We start from the raw sequence: 16,697 nt of genomic DNA on the forward strand, positions 1-16,697 counted from the left end.
TCTACTGCGAAGTAGGGGCTGTGCTGTCAGATGAATAAGAGAATGCAAACATAGTTGAATGTAAATGAATGCAAGAATAAGATTAGATAATGGACAGAAAAGTGTCAAAATTATTTTTTCCGTCCAACCGGCCCAAACTCGAGATTGACATGAGCCGGTGGTGAATTCAGTTCCCCCTGTTCCCCCTTCACTGCGCATGTAGAAATCATGACGCAGCGCAGCGCCGCTCAGATAGGCTCCATTTGATCGAGTTTGCGTTCGTTTTTTCTGTTTCTTCCGGTCGGCGACTTTTTACTTCTGTTGTAAATAGTGTACACGTAATTCCGTACTTTAAAGTTTTAAAAAAGTAGTTAGAATAGGTTTAAAGGCTCATTTAAAACATACAATGACACCACTTTTACATTGAAAACACAGGGGGAACATATTTAACCAGAGTCTAGGAAAAGTGGTTCCCCAAAAGTTTAATAAAGCTGGAGTGGGTTTAAAGTACAGTAATAATGCTGATAAAGTATATCAAGACTACCATTTCACCCCTCTGTTTATTACAGCTGTAGAAGTTTAAAAATACAGTAATCAGGCTGTTAAACTATGTTTCTTTTACTATTTCACCCAGTAACATTTAATCTCTCTCTATCCCTATTTAACTCTGAGAACACAGGGGGAACACTTTTAACCAGAACCTAAGAAAAGTGGTTCCCCCTCTGTTTATTACAGCTGGAAATGATTAAAAATACAGTAATCATGCTGATAACCTGTGTGTCTATTACTATTTTACCCAGTAACATTTAATCTCTTATTATACATATTTAATTCTGAGAACACAGGGGGGGACATTTTTAACCAATACCTAAGAAAAGTGGTTCCCCCTCTGTTTATTACAGCTGGAGAGGATTATGAGTCAGGGCCGCCGCTCTGCATACGCAGACAACGCAGCCAGCGTTAGGCCTCAACCATTTTGCAGTTGCAGGGAGCCAAATTGACTGAGAATGAAATGTGTTGAAATTATGACATTATTAAATTTAAAACCCAATGTGAATTATTTATGATACGCTCATCTTTTTTGTCTTTAAACATTGCATGGGGCACCTACTCCACTACTTAAAAGCGGCACGTTATTATTTTTGTGCATAATATAATGCCCCCACCCCTATTGCCTGAAATGGCACGGCTCGGTTTGCTCTGTTGGTTGTTGCCAGATGTGACATTTTCCAGTCAAATAAATAATCAAAAAATGCATGGAGGCGCTAAATCTTGCGCATGTTTAACCATTTTTAAAGTGTATGTGGCCATTCTATACAAAAACTTGTCCAGTGCAATATTTAAGTAAGTTAAAAACTTAAAATAAAATAAACAAATAGGATGAAAAATCGTAACTTATCTGGCAACCTTAGTCCTAACTAAAGTAGCAACGCTACTTGAGTTTGGCAGGAGACAAGTTCACCGCGCAAAGTTGCTACTAAATGGTAATTCAACTATGAAGCGACGGTTTGAGTCTGGAGCTGAGAAGAAGAAAAAGAAGCAGAAAGATGAGGCCCATGCATCCCTTTCTGGTGAGTAACTTCGATGATAAAGGTTTAAATAGTTTTGATTACTTCATGTTCAGTGGTGTTGCCTGAGCTAGTTACGTTGGCTTTGCTGATTTGGTAGCTTTAAACGCTTAACTAGAAACTAATCTGGGTATTGCAAGGCACGTGGCACGTTTGCAAATAGTAGTAGTGTAGTTTGAAGATTTTTAGTGACTTTAATAAAAAATTAATGAACAGAGTAGCCTACCTATTGACTAATGCCGTCAGTGCACTGTCCAAATGGTCTGTATGACAGCAGGATCAGACAGCTCTATAGATTTTGACAGGCTGATATAAATACACCACGAATATAAACGATAATTTCATAACCTTTAAGGCTGGCTTGTGTAAATGACGTGTCCACTGCTTAAAATAGACATGCATCGTTTCATTTATTATTTATACATTATAAATAGTACTCTTGTGCTGTTCTTCACTGTTATTGGCCTTCCTTATAACGTTGTAAATATTCACAGTTACATGTGTAATTTTAATAAATAGTAAAATTTTGCGTAAACCTTTTGTGTTTGTGTGTGTGTGTGTGTGTGTTTTTTTTTTTTGGGGGGGGGGGGGCTCCCTGACCAGTTATGCTTAGGGCCTCCAAAACCTTAGCAGCGGCCCTGTTATGAGTACAGTTATCAGGCTGTTAAACTATGATTCTCTTACTATTTCACCCAGTAACTTTACTCTCTCTATACCCCTTTAATTCTGAGAACACAGGAGAAAAAATGGTTCCCCCTCTGTTTTTTACAGTTCACTTTAACACTTTAACATTATCTAGACTGAAAACACAGGGGGGAACATATTTAACCAGAGCCTGGGAAAGGGGTTGCCCTATAGTTTAGTAAAGCTGGAAAGTATTCAAATTACAGTAATGATGCTGATAAACTATATCAAGACTAACATTTCACTCAGTAACTTTAACACTATATGCACCACTTTTATACTGAAAACACATTTTTAACTGAAGTCTGTGGAAGAAAAATATTTTTACAAGCAATATTTGGAGTGAAGACATTATTTTCAGATTTGTAATACAATATTTTCCTTGTTATATACACTGTGTTAATTGGGGAGTTAATAAATAAATAGCTTTAATGCCAACAGCACATAACTGTAAAAACAGTCAATTTGCAAAACACAAAAGCTTAGAATATCCTTTTTGTTTTATTTTATATTATAGTATATATGATAGTATATGTATACTGAGTAAAATGGTAACTGGTTAAATATGTCCCCCCTTGTTAAATATGTTCCCCTGTGTTCAGTGTAAAAGTGGTGCAGATAGTTTTGAAACAGAGATATATTTTATCAGCATCATTACTGTACTTTAAATACTCTCCAGCATTATTAAACTTTAGGGGAACCAGTTTTCTCAGACTCTGGTTAAATTTGTTCCCCCTGTGTTTTCAAGTAAAAGTGGTGCAGATAGTGTTAAAGTTACTGAGTGAAATGGTAGTCTTGATATAGTTTATCAGCATGATATCTGTACATTAAATCCTCTCCAGCTGTAATAAACAGAGGGGGAACCACTTTTCTTAGGTTCTGGTTAAAAATGTTCCCCTGTGTTCTCTGAAATAAATAGGTATAATAAGAGATTAAAAGTTACTGGGTAAAATAGTATTAGACACACAGTTTATGAGCATGATTACTGTACCCATAATCCTCTCCAGCTGTAATAAACAGAGAAGGAACCACTTTTTCAGTATAAAAGTGGTGCAGTTAGAGTTAAAGTTACAGAGTAAATTGGTAGTCTTGATATAGTTTATCAGCATCATTACTGTACTTTAAACCCACTACAGTTTAACTCTGTTCTATGAGTATTCTGCTGTAAACAACTGTATGTATAACTATAAAATAAGCCACATTAGTGCTGCACAAGTGAGAAGTACATGCACTAGAACCCTTATAAAGGGAGTTGGGGGGACATTTTTCAAGGTGTAATTTTAGTAGCAAAGTTCATAAAAAATAATGTCACAGACTATCTGTTGTGCCATGTAATGTAGTTTATTTATATCAGCAATCAATATTTAAAACATTACACATGTATTTACCCAATTAAGTGAGTGTGGTGATACTAGAAAATCCCAATTTTAGCTTTAAATAAACTGTACGGCTAAATCCACTAGATCAGCTGAACTAGTCATTGTATGTTTTAAATGAGCCTTTAAACCTATTCTGACAATTTTTTTAATACTTTAAAGTATTTTTATAATTACGTGGACACTATTTTACAACAGAAGTAAAAAGTCGCCGACTTGAAGAAACAGAAAAAACGAGCACAAACGCGAACAAATGGAGCCTATCTGAGCAGCGCAGAGCTGCGTCATGATTTCTACATGCGCAGTAAAGGGGGAACAGGGGGAACTGAATTCACCGTAACACCTGGTCGGGTCGGGCTCCAGAAAATAGTCTAAGATGTAGGCATCTGTTTTTTAATTATATTTTTATTTTTAAATAAAGCTCTGGTGTGATGATCACAATGTTGCTAAGTAACCAATAAACCAATAAAGCAGGGGTGTTGTGCCGATTCTGCCCGCGAAGCGGGAGTCGGATTCAGCAGGGAGTCGGATACAGCACTACAGCTGCAGCGCGGCGGCACCTTGCGGTCCGCGGTGTTAGTTGTAAGCGCTCAGGCTAGTAGCAAAATACAACAGAAAACACTGAGGGAGCTGCAGAATTATGTATGGGACTAGAATATGAGCACGAGGAGATAAAAGAGAAACAGGAGATTCGGTATGTGAGAACCTTTACCTGTGAGTAGCTCATCTCTCTCTCTCTCTCTCTCTCTCTCTCTGTCTCTCTCTCTCTCTCGCACATGAACTCCTCCACGTTTGACTTGCAGCACTGTGTGTAGCTGTTCTTAAAAATCATTAAATTAAATAATAGTTCTATGCTTTTATGTTACAGTGTTAATTAACATAATTCTGATCATATTTCGCTCATTCAAACAGCCCGAAAACAGCCAGTTTATGGGGCGGGTTGGGTCGGGCTCGGGCAGATTGTGCACGGGCTCGGGCTGGGTCGGGTCGGATTTTTTGGGCCCGATCTAACCTCTACCTCCTTGCCTGTTAGCCATGGGAACCACTGCTGCAGCGACTGCCTGATGAAGCCTACCGGGTCGTCCTTTTTGACTCCCTCAGGCAGCCCCACCAGCCGGAGGTTGTTGCGCCTGCTGCAACAGTGCAAGTCCACTACGCGTTGCTTGATAATTTCCAGTCGGCGAGCATGGTCGTTAAGAGTTTTCTTCTGTGCCCTCTGTTCACCTGTTAGCTGGTCGAATTTCGAGCACAGTGATTGAACCATGCTCATCTGCGAGGAGAAGTCTGCCCTCAAAGCTGCTAGATCTCGTGTCAGAACGCTCTCCAGCCTGGCTATAGCGTCCGCCACTTTAGCTTGCTCTGTGGAGTCGCTTGAATTCGATTTCTTCGTTGTTGAAGTATATGTTGGAGTCAAGTTAAGTTGCTTTCATGGTAGCCATGAAGGAAAATCAGACAAATCGTCCGAAAGTGTAGCCAAAGTGAATATTAAAGAAAATAAATCCAAAAAGAGCCGGTCATGTGATCCTCTAATTAACCTAGCTTTAATTTTAACGTTATAACTAGCTAACCTGGTTTTAATTTAGAAGTTATAACTAGATAACCTAGCTTCAATTTATGTTATATCGAGCTAACCTACCTTTAGTTTGTTATAGCTAACCAAGCTATAATATATAAGTTCTAACTAGGTACCCTACCTTTCATTTATAAGTTATAACTAGCTAACCTAGTTTTAAATTATAAGTTATAACTAGCTAACCTAGTTTTAAATTATAAGTTATAACTAGCTAACCTAGTTTTAATTTATATGTTATAACTAGCTAACCTAGTTTTAATTTATATGTTATAACTAGCTAACCTAGTTTTAATTTATATGTTATAACTAGCTAACCTAGACAAAGCACTACTATTAAATGTTTCTGGTGATTAGTGTAAAACATAAAGGCTATTATTTTTGTGTTTTATTATTGTCTTTTACATTAGGTAATTTTTAATGTTGTTGACTTCTGTGTTGCTTCCAAGCTGGGAAGCTAAAAAAAAAAAAAAACGCACTCCATTCGCAAAACAACATATTAAGTATACTAACTCCCCAAACTTAGCTTTAGAGCAAGGAAATGCTAATGAAAAAGCTCTGTAGGAACATGTGTACTTCTCTCTCTTTCTCACACACACACACACACACACACACAGGACATGGTTGAGTCTTAGTCCCACCCCTTCTCTACATTGATTGGCTAATAACAAGGCAATCATGCCTCACACTCATCCCATTGGTCGCGCTGAGTGGGAAACTAACAGGTAAATGATGCAAAAACTGTAAAGGATTCTGGGAAATTGAGTTTTATTGCATATAACACAAGAACAAGAGAAATGTATTAATATACACAGGAAATCTAAACACACTTTACATTTGAACATCCACTATAAAACCTGCGTACGAAGTGGAGCAGCCATGATTGTGAGAGCCATGATTGCCATGTTATTGACCACTGAAGTCGTGCGTCATTCTGTAGTCCTCGTACGGCTTCCGTGTCTAAGCGTTTTTTCTCTATGAGAAAAATGAATGGGGTTTTTAAAAACCCGCCTCTGTCACATTCTGTGGTAAATAAATCTTTTCAGACTCCTGTACGTTTTATTCTGTGTACATTTTACTCCTGAACATCACTGGATCCTCTGAATTATGAAATCGTTTAAGAGTCGTAATGAGAAAAATGCTAACTTTAAGATAATGCTACAGCGGAGTGAACTGAACTCCCGGCGCCGGGAGCAGGAGACTCTTTTTGGCGCAACATCAGCGAACTCCGGCCATAACTATACAGCGTATTAAACACAGCTGAACCAACTAATGAACTAACTGCCCTTACTGAGGAGAGCTGAGGGTGATACAGCATAAAATCACTAAAACAGGTCAGTGATACTCCAGAACCAGCTTTAACACGTTTAACATTTACCGTCTTTATTATGCAGTGAAATAAATGGGTGTTTCTGGTTCGTTGTCACCTCAGTGAGGGCAGGTAGCAGGTAGTTAGTTGATTAGTTAGATGTTAGTTGACAGGTAATTTGTATAAACTAATGACCGTAATTAAATGCTAAACCTGCAGGGAAGCGCTGCTGAACTGAGAGACACTTTCTCTTATTATCTGCCTTTTAAAGCTCTAACACAGACTGCACTGCTCAACATCACACTGCTCAACATTACTGAAAGAGTTTTCACCTGTTTAAATGCTTTAATGATCTTCTGTGAAGAAGCATAATAATCCAAAACGTGATCTGACCGGAGTTCACAGGTGTTGTGCAGAATCCAGTCCGGGGTCATTTCCAGCCGAGGTGCTGTGACGTCAGTTACAGCATAAGTTTAGCTTAAAGTTAGCATTTTTCTGATTACTCCCCTTAAATGATCTCGACATTCAGAGGATCCAGTGATATTTAGGAAGTAAATGTACACAGAATAAAACGTACAGGGTTCTGAACATATTTATTTACCACAGAATGTGACAGAGGCCAGTTTTTGAAAAGCCCATTCAAACTCCATATTGACTTGAACCGCTTAGACACGGAACCCCAAAGGAACCCCAAATATGGGCATAAACAACATGGCGCCAACTACAAAATGAGGACACGACTTAAATAAAAAGTATGTTTTCTTCATCTTGGGTGAGTAAGCTAGTTAACATGTATAAAACAGTTTTAGCAGGGTTTAAACTATATTTTGTAATTGTTGCAGGTGTATATGATTTTTTAATATTATAAAATTTAAAGTTAAGTTAGTTGTTTTGTTTCTGTATGGAGATCTCTGTGTTTAGCTCCTGTCTTGGGCTGCTGCAGCGTGTGGTACCCCTCCCCCTGTCTCACTGCCTGCACTCACACACACACACCACTGCACACACACATAGCGAGGGTTGTTCCCTCCGGCCCGTAGCCAGGGGGGATCGAAGGGTTCGTTCGATCCCCCCATCCCCCCAACCCCCCCTCAGCCACCCCAACCCAAAATTGTTTCTCTTTACACATTTTGTTCAGACTGTTTTACACAAATCCAGTAGGTGGCGGCATTTCCCCCGTTTCTGTTCTTAGCTTGTGGAAAGAATAGGAATCAGGGGAAAGTTACTTGACAAAATGGGTAAAAAAGAAGACAAGGAGCGAAAACGGCAGTAACATTGTCCCAAAATATTGGTGACTTGTTCAAAAAAAAGGCCCAAAATCGGTAAGTTACTGAGTGCAGGGCTTCTATTTCTTTACAACTCCCCTGCGTTAAAAGTGCCGGGCTCGGCTTAGCCCAATAGTATATTGTACATGTAACACCGGATTATTACTGTTATTATTGCGATAACTCCAAAGTCTGGATTTTAGTTGATTTTTAAGAAATGTAGGTTAAGTGACAATAACATTCAGTCACTCACTTTGCAATGCTGACGATCAAGCTAGGGTGTATTTTACTCTCAACATGCCTGTTGCTCCTAAGGCCATATATAAAATACAGTATAGAGGTGTAAAAAGGGGGTTAACCTGGGCCAGAAAAAATATCATATTTAATATCTGGCTGTGTTTATGAATACTTATAGGTTCAATATAGACACCCAATATGCAATTTTAAAGCTTTTCAGTTATCTAACCTATTTAGCCGTATCTCCTTTCAGAAAATAAACATTTAGGGCGAAATATGCCTAGTTTATGAAAGTTATGAAATATTATTTTCATATTTGCATTTTCCGTACGTCCATATTTGGTCGAATGCGGACATGTTATACACCATTCGAACCGTCTGCCTCTCCGGATTACGGAACTGTGTTTAGAGTTTAAATCTGCTTGTGTTTCGCTTTGTGTTTACCTCAGGACTCTCGAGACACACACCCAACCCCCTCCAGCGCTTGCCCCACACTCTTACCTTTAAAACGCCTCCAAACTTAAGAAAATCCATCATTCCAGTCACCAGTAATTCTCACATATATCCAAACAGTGCTTGAAATAATTTGAGGCAGAAAAAAATAATATCAACTTTAACGCGTTATTAAAAGCGGATTATTGGTCGCTCCACGAATCCACGCATATCTAATGAATCAGCAGACCCTCACAGACCAAACGGTACGCAAATGAGCTCTGTCAGCCAATCAGGCGCCGAGTTTAGCGAGCTGAAGGGAGGGGGGGGGGGTCAACGAAGTCCCAGCACAGTTGTAGGAAGATTTGAATAGACAGAACACTTCAATTTATATCATTATTAATTCATGTTTAAGTTTTAATGACAATACCGATAGTGTTCCTAATGAAGTAATTCTTATCTATTTATGTCAATAGTAGAGACAATAAAGGACAGCAACATCAGAGACAGACAATGGAGGGCAGCAACATCAGAGACAGACAATGGAGGGCAGCAACAGAGACAATGGAACAAAGCAACAGACAACTGAGGTGAGCAACAGAGACAGACAATGAAGTCACATCACAGATGTAGGAAGTTTGAGTAACACTTACATTTATATAAAATGTATGTTAACAGTGGGGAGCAACAGACGAAGAAATAAGGACAACAAGCAATAAGGCAACAACAGATTCACAACAAACTTATAATGAATAAAAAATGTCTAAATTAAAAGGTTTGAAGTGTGCTCGTGTATTTAGGGGGCATTGGAGTAGAGAGCCAAATGAAGTCCACAATGCTGGCTACGGGCCTGGTCCCTGTCATACTTTCAGTATACTGTACTGTGACGTTTCACATGACAGTGGCATGCTGTGTCACGGGATATTTATATATATAGTGTAATAAGCTCCTGCTACCATAAGTATAAGTTAAATATACAAATAAGAGTAGCACAGTTTGACAGGGTAGCACAACTTGACAGAACAGGTGTAGTCACTCATAAGTTTAAGATTTTTAATCAACCTCACTGTGATCTATAGTTGTATAAATCCGTTTTCAGCTTCTTCTCTGCGGTTGAAAGGCAGCTTGTTCTGTGTGTGAGAGGCTCATGTGTGTCTCGCTCACACACAGCGGAATTTTTTGTCGGAGGGCGGGGCTGTGCTCGTGCAGCAGCTCTTTCTATTGAAATGAATAGGATGCACTGTGCTGGTGGACGGTGAGAGGATGCGGGCGCGGCGCACTAACACTAAAATTTGATTTCAAGTCACGGCCACAAAATATTGTTCGGGGGCCGCAAGTTTGAGACCCCTGATTTAAAGTTCTCACTACAGACTACTGTCTTCCTCTGAGGATGAGACTGGATGAGACTGTACATTTAGGAGGTAAATGTACACAGAATAAAACGTACAGGGTTCTGAACATATTTATTTACCACAGAATGTGACAGAGGCCAGTTTTTGAAAAGCCCATTCAAACTCCATATTGACTTGAACCGCTTAGACACGGAACCCCAAAGGAACCCCAAATATGGGCATAAACAACATGGCGCCAACTACAAAATGAGGACACGACTTAAATAAAAAGTATGTTTTCTTCATCTTGGGTGAGTAAGCTAGTTAACATGTATAAAACAGTTTTAGCAGGGTTTAAACTATATTTTGTAATTGTTGCAGGTGTATATGATTTTTTAATATTATAAAAGTTAAAGTTAAGTTAGTTGTTTTGTTTCTACACACAGCGGAATTTTTTGTCGGAGGGCGGGGCTGTGCTCGTGCAGCAGCTCTTTCTATTGAAATGAATAGGATGCACTGTGCTGGTGGACGGTGAGAGGATGCGGGCGCGCCGCACTAACACTAAAATTTGATTTCAAGTCACGGCCACAAAATATTGTTCGGGGGCCGCAAGTTTGAGACCCCTGATTTAAAGTTCTCACTACAGACTACTGTCTTCCTCTGAGGATGAGACTGCGGACCCCTAAAGGGTGCTTCGCGGCCCCCGGTTGAGAAACCCTGCTATATACCTGCTATACACCCCTGGTGCAGGGCCAGTTACTGCAGTTTTACATCGCAATTAGACATGGTGGGACCTGACAGCGTATTTACACAGACAGCCAAGCCTATACCGGGGGTGAACTTTTAAGGATTTGCAGACCTCTCCTTACTGGTTTTAAACTAAAATGGAAACCTGTTAAAAACCTTGGTGCGAAGGGGGAAATGTCTTTTAACATAGCTGAGCCAGGCTGTTACTGACTTCAATTCAAGGAAAGCTGCTGCGACTGATATTATTACAAGTTTAATCAGCCGTTTTAATCGCATGACAGTATGTGAAGTTCATAGGACATTAATTCACACTAATACAGTAGTACTATAATTGTAGCTGTACTTGAGCATTTGCTCTATGAGAAGTTTAAATATATCTTCATACGCTATACTGTTCAATTATTGTGCTAGTTAAACTAGAAATCACCGCTCACTATGTATTAACTACTTGTATTTACTGTACTGTACTGTTTTATTCAATTAAAACTGTATGTACTATAGTATTATTATTTTTTTATTATTATTACAACTCTAATTTACTTTTACTACACAATTCATTACTCTATGTTTTAGTCTATAAATAAAGTTATACTAATTAATATTATTCTGCTAACCTATCTTACTTTCTACAATACTACACTTAGTCATACCTTTTACAATAAATCTATAGTTACGTGTACCCCATAGACATATGGTTGACTCCTCCAATATGGCAACCGGCTGCTACCTCGGGATGCAGGCTATGCGGCGTCTCAAGCTTGCCCTAGAGTTCCGTGCCAGTTACTGCGGTGGCATGTGGTTTGTGAAAGTGCTCCGTGACATTGAAGAGAGAAGACATAGGCTGCCAGTTATTAAAATAGAACTGATGGTTTCCAATTACAATGTATAAATATATTAATCAGACTAAATATTTTCAGCTTCACCTACACTTTTCTAAGACTTGAAAAACAAATGCTTTATATTATTATTTTTCATCTTGTGTTACTGCAGATTTAAAATATAATTAATAGTTGTCCTTTGTGGTCATTTTAATCAGTCACATGCCCAATTCATACATTCATCTCATCAACATGAATATTTAATTCAATTTATTGTTTTTTTTGTTTTTGTTTTGTTTTTTAAACGAACAGGCACCATCAGGGGGCTTTTAAGATAAAAGCCGTTCTGCAGTTACTAGCATATATATACTGGCATATATATATATATATATATATATATATATATATTTTTTTTTTTTATTATTATTTTTTTTTTACCTGCGGATCCTCACAAACGATCATATATATATATATATATATATTCTTGAGGTTTCATTGTACCCTGCACAGATTCAAGACACCCTGTGCCAGATGCAGCAATGCAGCCACATCCAGAGATTTTTTAATACAGTCGCATGGATCTTAGATTTCTGCTAATTAGTGGACACAACTTGATTTAATGTCCTTTTGGGCACATTATTTTCAGGGGAACCATTATTTTTGTCCAGGCCTGTTTAATGAGTTTACTTTTTAAAATAATTCTGTTGAACTGTTGTTCAAAATAAATCTTTATTTATTATTACTTTAGTCAGATTTCAGTAATTTAAGTGAGCATTGTGGGGTTTTTTATTATTAAACAAGCGGTACGGACTTTTTTTTACATATAGGCTGTCGGTTTAACAGATTAATTACAGACAAATTAGTGACCTAAGAAATTAACTCATCAATTTCATTCCTTGATGCCCCAGCACATCATTAACAGTTCCGTCACATAACGTGATAGAGGCAAAGAAAACAATGTGAAGTAATACCAAAAGCACTACTCAGCTCCTTTAATAGGAGGCCTGCACCACTAGGGGGTGTATAGGACACTGTCCCGTAAAACGTCACGGTACAGTACACTGAAGGCTGTAACCCTCTCTCCGATTTCACCGCAAAAACATTATTTATTTGTTTATAATTATTCTAAATGTCCGCCGAGTGGATTTCTAGGGGGACTGCAGAAAGCGGTTAAGCGGAACATTCTGTTATTTACTCTTTGTTGTACGTTATTTGGGGGTTATTTGTTGATCTACATGGTAAGAACCAAGGAATAATCTCTGCTTTATTTGACAGTCCTTTTACTCAATTATTAAGCACAAAGTTACACCATAATGTACAATTTACTTACAGCAGGTCATTCTATAAAGGGTCATTTGTTTATTCTACATGGTAAGAATTCAGTAAAACCAGGGAAATAATCTGTGCTTTGTTCAGTGTAAAAAGATTGTATCAGTCACTGGGGTTTGTACCTCACTCTTACACTCTTACCTTATCTAGAACCTGTGAGGTATTTCAGTGTAAGGTGACTTTAAATAAGCAAGACTGTCCTGGTACTTTTTACCCAAAATAATTACTTGGTACTTCACTTACTTACTTTGTACCTCACAATTACATGGTTAATAACTGAGAAAGGGTTACCGGAAGGTTTTAAATGTACAAAACAGAACAGACACAAGAAATTACAATATAATTCACTTTTAATTTTCAGAAGCACAAATGCTGCCTGTCTGTCAAGATTGGCCAATTATCCATACACATTTTTTCGCCATCCGTTTTCTTTTTTGTCTCTGCGTAGAGAAAGTGTTAAATATTCTTTGTACGTGTTTTTTCTTCCTGTACAATCAGGACAGCTACAGCCTCAACATCAAACACAGTAAAGAATCAAACAATGTATTTACAAAATATACTCTTTTTTGTACAAACTATTACATGCTAAATGACCAGACTCACCCCGACCCCCGTTCAGCACGTTGGAAATTCAGAGTATGAAAATAACCCACACAAATACAACATTGACTTTCGAAAGCTAACCCAACACATTGAGTGTGCTTGGTGCATGTACAAAAACCCCAAGCAGAGACAGACCATCTTCATGTTCAAATGATGATTAGAGATGATTAGAGAAGTTTCAGTAGAAAACAGGACGACATCTCAACGTCCCTCTTAACTAATCGGATGGCTTTTGGTAAGTTCACAAACATAATGGAGTAGATGAACAAACAAGCGTACATGACAAAAACAACCTCACTCGAGCAAGCCGATACCTGCCAAGTGTTCATCTAGCTTCTTAGAAAGACAAGGTGCAGTTCCATGATAAACAGAAATCTACAAAACCTAGATTTTCAATGGTTTCACCTTGATTTTAAGATTGATTTTTAAAAACATCAGGGCTAAAAGTGCCTGGAGAGCCAAATCAACTCCAATGTGTGGAATGATGTACATAACAGTGTTAAGCATCAGAGTGCAAATGAAGCTGTCTTTAGCAATCTGCCAGCAACAATAAATACAGTCAGCTTTCCTTTCCTTAAACATGTACAGGCAGTAGAAATGTACCAACTTAAGTGCTTTAAGTGCTGTCTTGTATTTAAAGAGTTGGCAAGTAGGGGCAGTGCAATTTGGGAATTATATGGATCAATAAGCATCTCTCACTGGCTAATAGATGCATAATATATAACAGGGTGTCAAACAAAAAACAGGGCGCTGATTTACAATTAACTTTTTTTTAAAGCTTTTCTTTAAAGAAGTGAGCGTTATATTGATTATAAATATAAATATTTATAATCAATAATAAATATTTGTGTGCGTGTTTTTTAGTTTTCTTTTTTTTTGTTTCTTTTCCTTTCTTAAGGGTTTTTACTCTTTTATGGGATGTACTAAAGTCAGCAGGGACCTTTGAAACAACAAGTACAATCTGTTACTGGGTAAGTGCATGTCAGCAGTCTATGCTCCTATCACCATTTTTCCTATAATTTCTTTCTAGTGAAAAATAGGGAGAAAAAAAATTGAAACAGGTCTCTACATTTCCATACAATTCACTAAAAACTGTGAAGACTTAACTGATGTTTGAATATCAAACAACAGGGATATATATATATATATTTGTTGGTGGTGTTTTTTTAACAAAAGCTGGTGGAGGGTCAGGGTCTGAGTTTTTCTGTCCAAGCTTCATTGGTGAAGGTGTTTGAGTGGGCTGGCTTTCTGTTTGCTGCTGTCTTCTGGAAGGGGTGAAGGAGGACCGGCGTCCGAGTCAGATCTGGACGAGCTGGTCTTGCAGCCAGAAATTCTGCGCATGCTTCGACCGGGTCGATCGCTGGCAGGGCTGATCTGGTCCTCAAAGTCCAGCTCAGGGTCCACGTCCAGAGGGAAGGCTCGGCGCTCCCACGGCTGCACTGGCTGGGAAACCCGTACAAACACAAACAAGGAAGACATAATGAGCAACTGATCCTTTATTTATTCAAACATTAAGAACAAATTCTTTTTTACAACCGCAGCCTGGCAAAAGACTTTTTCCCAGCCCTGTGAAAGTTAGTCACTTTTCTTTTTTTTTACAGACAATTCTAGCCAGATATTTTGGTTACTATTTACCACCTACTGCACTGTCCACTGTGGGTGGTATTGCTACTAGTATACACGTCAAAACTAGGAAATATAATACAACATCAATCACACGCCCACTATCAGGCCTTGCTTAACATCCGTTAAGTGGCGTTGCCTTGCCATGAGCATGCTGGCCAGTGTTTAGCCTCACTCACAAGATAACACCTCACAATCAGTGTCTCCCAATTCAGGGGCTGCATCCTTCGAAGAACGCGGTCTACGAAGGTGTTTCCTTTGAAGGATGGGTAGGCTGTGATGGCAGTACTGAAGTGGGACAGTCTACCCTACGGAGTATTTCCTGTTTGAGATTCTACCCGCCACAACCAAAGTCAGAGCTGAGAAATGAGCCAGAGATTTTGATTCTAGTTTTGCTTCAAACCACAAAATACCAAATTAATTAAGTCCAGGTTAATTAACTGTGTAGTTACTTTAATATTTTAAATGTGAACGGGTGGAACTGAACATAAACAAAAAAAAGCGCATTTCACTACTTATAAATAAACTAAATAATATATTAATACATACACACACACACACATGTATATATATATATATATATATATATAGTTTATGTAAACAAATATATTTATATATCTATAAACTATAAACATATAACAGCATAAACGTGGTACTACATATATTAACTAAATAATATAAATGATATAATATATAAATAATATTAATAATATCTATAAGTATTTATATATCTATATACTACACAATACTACATATACTACATAATACAGCCGACTCCTGTGCTGACTCCGCCATTTTCGTGCTGAAATAAGCCGCCGCGCAATGAATCTTGGGATACTGTAGGCTGTGAAGGATACACGCGGTGCATCCTTCGTTTCCGAGGAAAAGTAGGCTGCATTCGAAAGCGTCTTCGAAATGGGACAGCCTAGTCGCACCGCAGTGACGCAATCAGCCTTCAAATGAGTCCTTCGAAGGATGCAGCCCCTGAATTGAGACACACCTAATCTCTACAGGTGTGAGCTTTCCTAAGTAGTCCCGGGAGGAAATGTGTCACTGCTGTTTACTGAATTTTGGGATGTCAGTGTACTTCCACCTTCTAATCAATATGGTACCAAACGCAGCTCCAGTATAAAAGTAAAGACGCAATACTGGGAAAGGGCGACTTGGGTACCTGCTGCTTTAACAGAGGCAGGGGTTGCACCAGTATGCACAGCTTGTATGTTTAATAATTAAAGTGCACCCATCACTGAAACCAGAGGCATGCTTAGGCAGGGAGCATTAAGAGCAGAGCTTACCATTTCCTCGTAGATGGTGTCTGGGGTGGAGCAGCGTGTGTCTTCGTTAGACAGCAGACGGTGCGAGTCTCTTAAGCCAGGGGTGTGCAGACCAGAAATCATTAGCAACTCCGGGCTTGCAGGGCTGGAGGGGGAGGCGGCTGAGCCGTAATCCTGCAGCAGGTGGAAGTGTGCTGTGTCTGGGGAGGACGGCTGTGGCGTTGAAGGGTTTGTGCCGCTCAGCAGCGGGGTGGTCCGGCCATCCACAGATTTGTAAGACCTGGGAGTGTATGAAAAAACAACAGCTCGTGCTTACTGTTGTAAATTTAATGCCGAATGAAAACTACAAAACGTTAGCAGCACTTGCAATGTATAACAATGAACTAATTTCAATCACAACTGATTTACCAGACAATATATGAACACAACCTCAATATTTTTCCTCTCAATATTTCTTTTCATTTATTAATAATGAAAAAAATTTTTTTTATCCCATTTTCTCCCCAATTTACATGGCCAATTACTATTTGAAATAGTGTGTAATTGGCATATCTT

General features: G+C 38.6%; 1 protein-coding gene and 1 long non-coding RNA gene across 6 annotated transcripts in view; one reads left to right on the forward strand and one right to left on the reverse strand.

Moving 5' to 3' along the window:
* Window positions 1–1,291: 1,291 nt before the first annotated feature.
* LOC125799368 (uncharacterized) lies at window positions 1,292–9,172 on the forward strand. Its single transcript, XR_007438281.1, has 3 exons — window positions 1,292–1,550; window positions 8,894–9,007; window positions 9,096–9,172. It is a non-coding gene; the product is annotated as an uncharacterized LOC125799368 (long non-coding RNA).
* Window positions 9,173–12,974: 3,802 nt separating this feature from the next.
* Window positions 12,975–16,697, reverse strand: part of kansl1b (KAT8 regulatory NSL complex subunit 1b) — a 150,342-nt gene continuing 146,619 nt past the window's right edge. For all 5 annotated transcript variants that reach the window (XM_049476103.1, XM_049476104.1, XM_049476106.1 and 2 more), the window contains 2 exons: window positions 16,164–16,422; window positions 12,975–14,688 (listed from right to left, as the gene is read on the reverse strand). In XM_049476103.1, the coding sequence (XP_049332060.1) occupies window positions 14,461–14,688; window positions 16,164–16,422 (487 nt within the window). In that variant the 3' untranslated portion in view covers window positions 12,975–14,460. The remainder of the gene's footprint in view (window positions 14,689–16,163; window positions 16,423–16,697) is intronic.

This window comes from Astyanax mexicanus, chromosome 3 (assembly GCF_023375975.1).
Source record: "Astyanax mexicanus isolate ESR-SI-001 chromosome 3, AstMex3_surface, whole genome shotgun sequence".
Lineage (NCBI taxonomy): Eukaryota > Metazoa > Chordata > Actinopteri > Characiformes > Acestrorhamphidae > Astyanax > Astyanax mexicanus.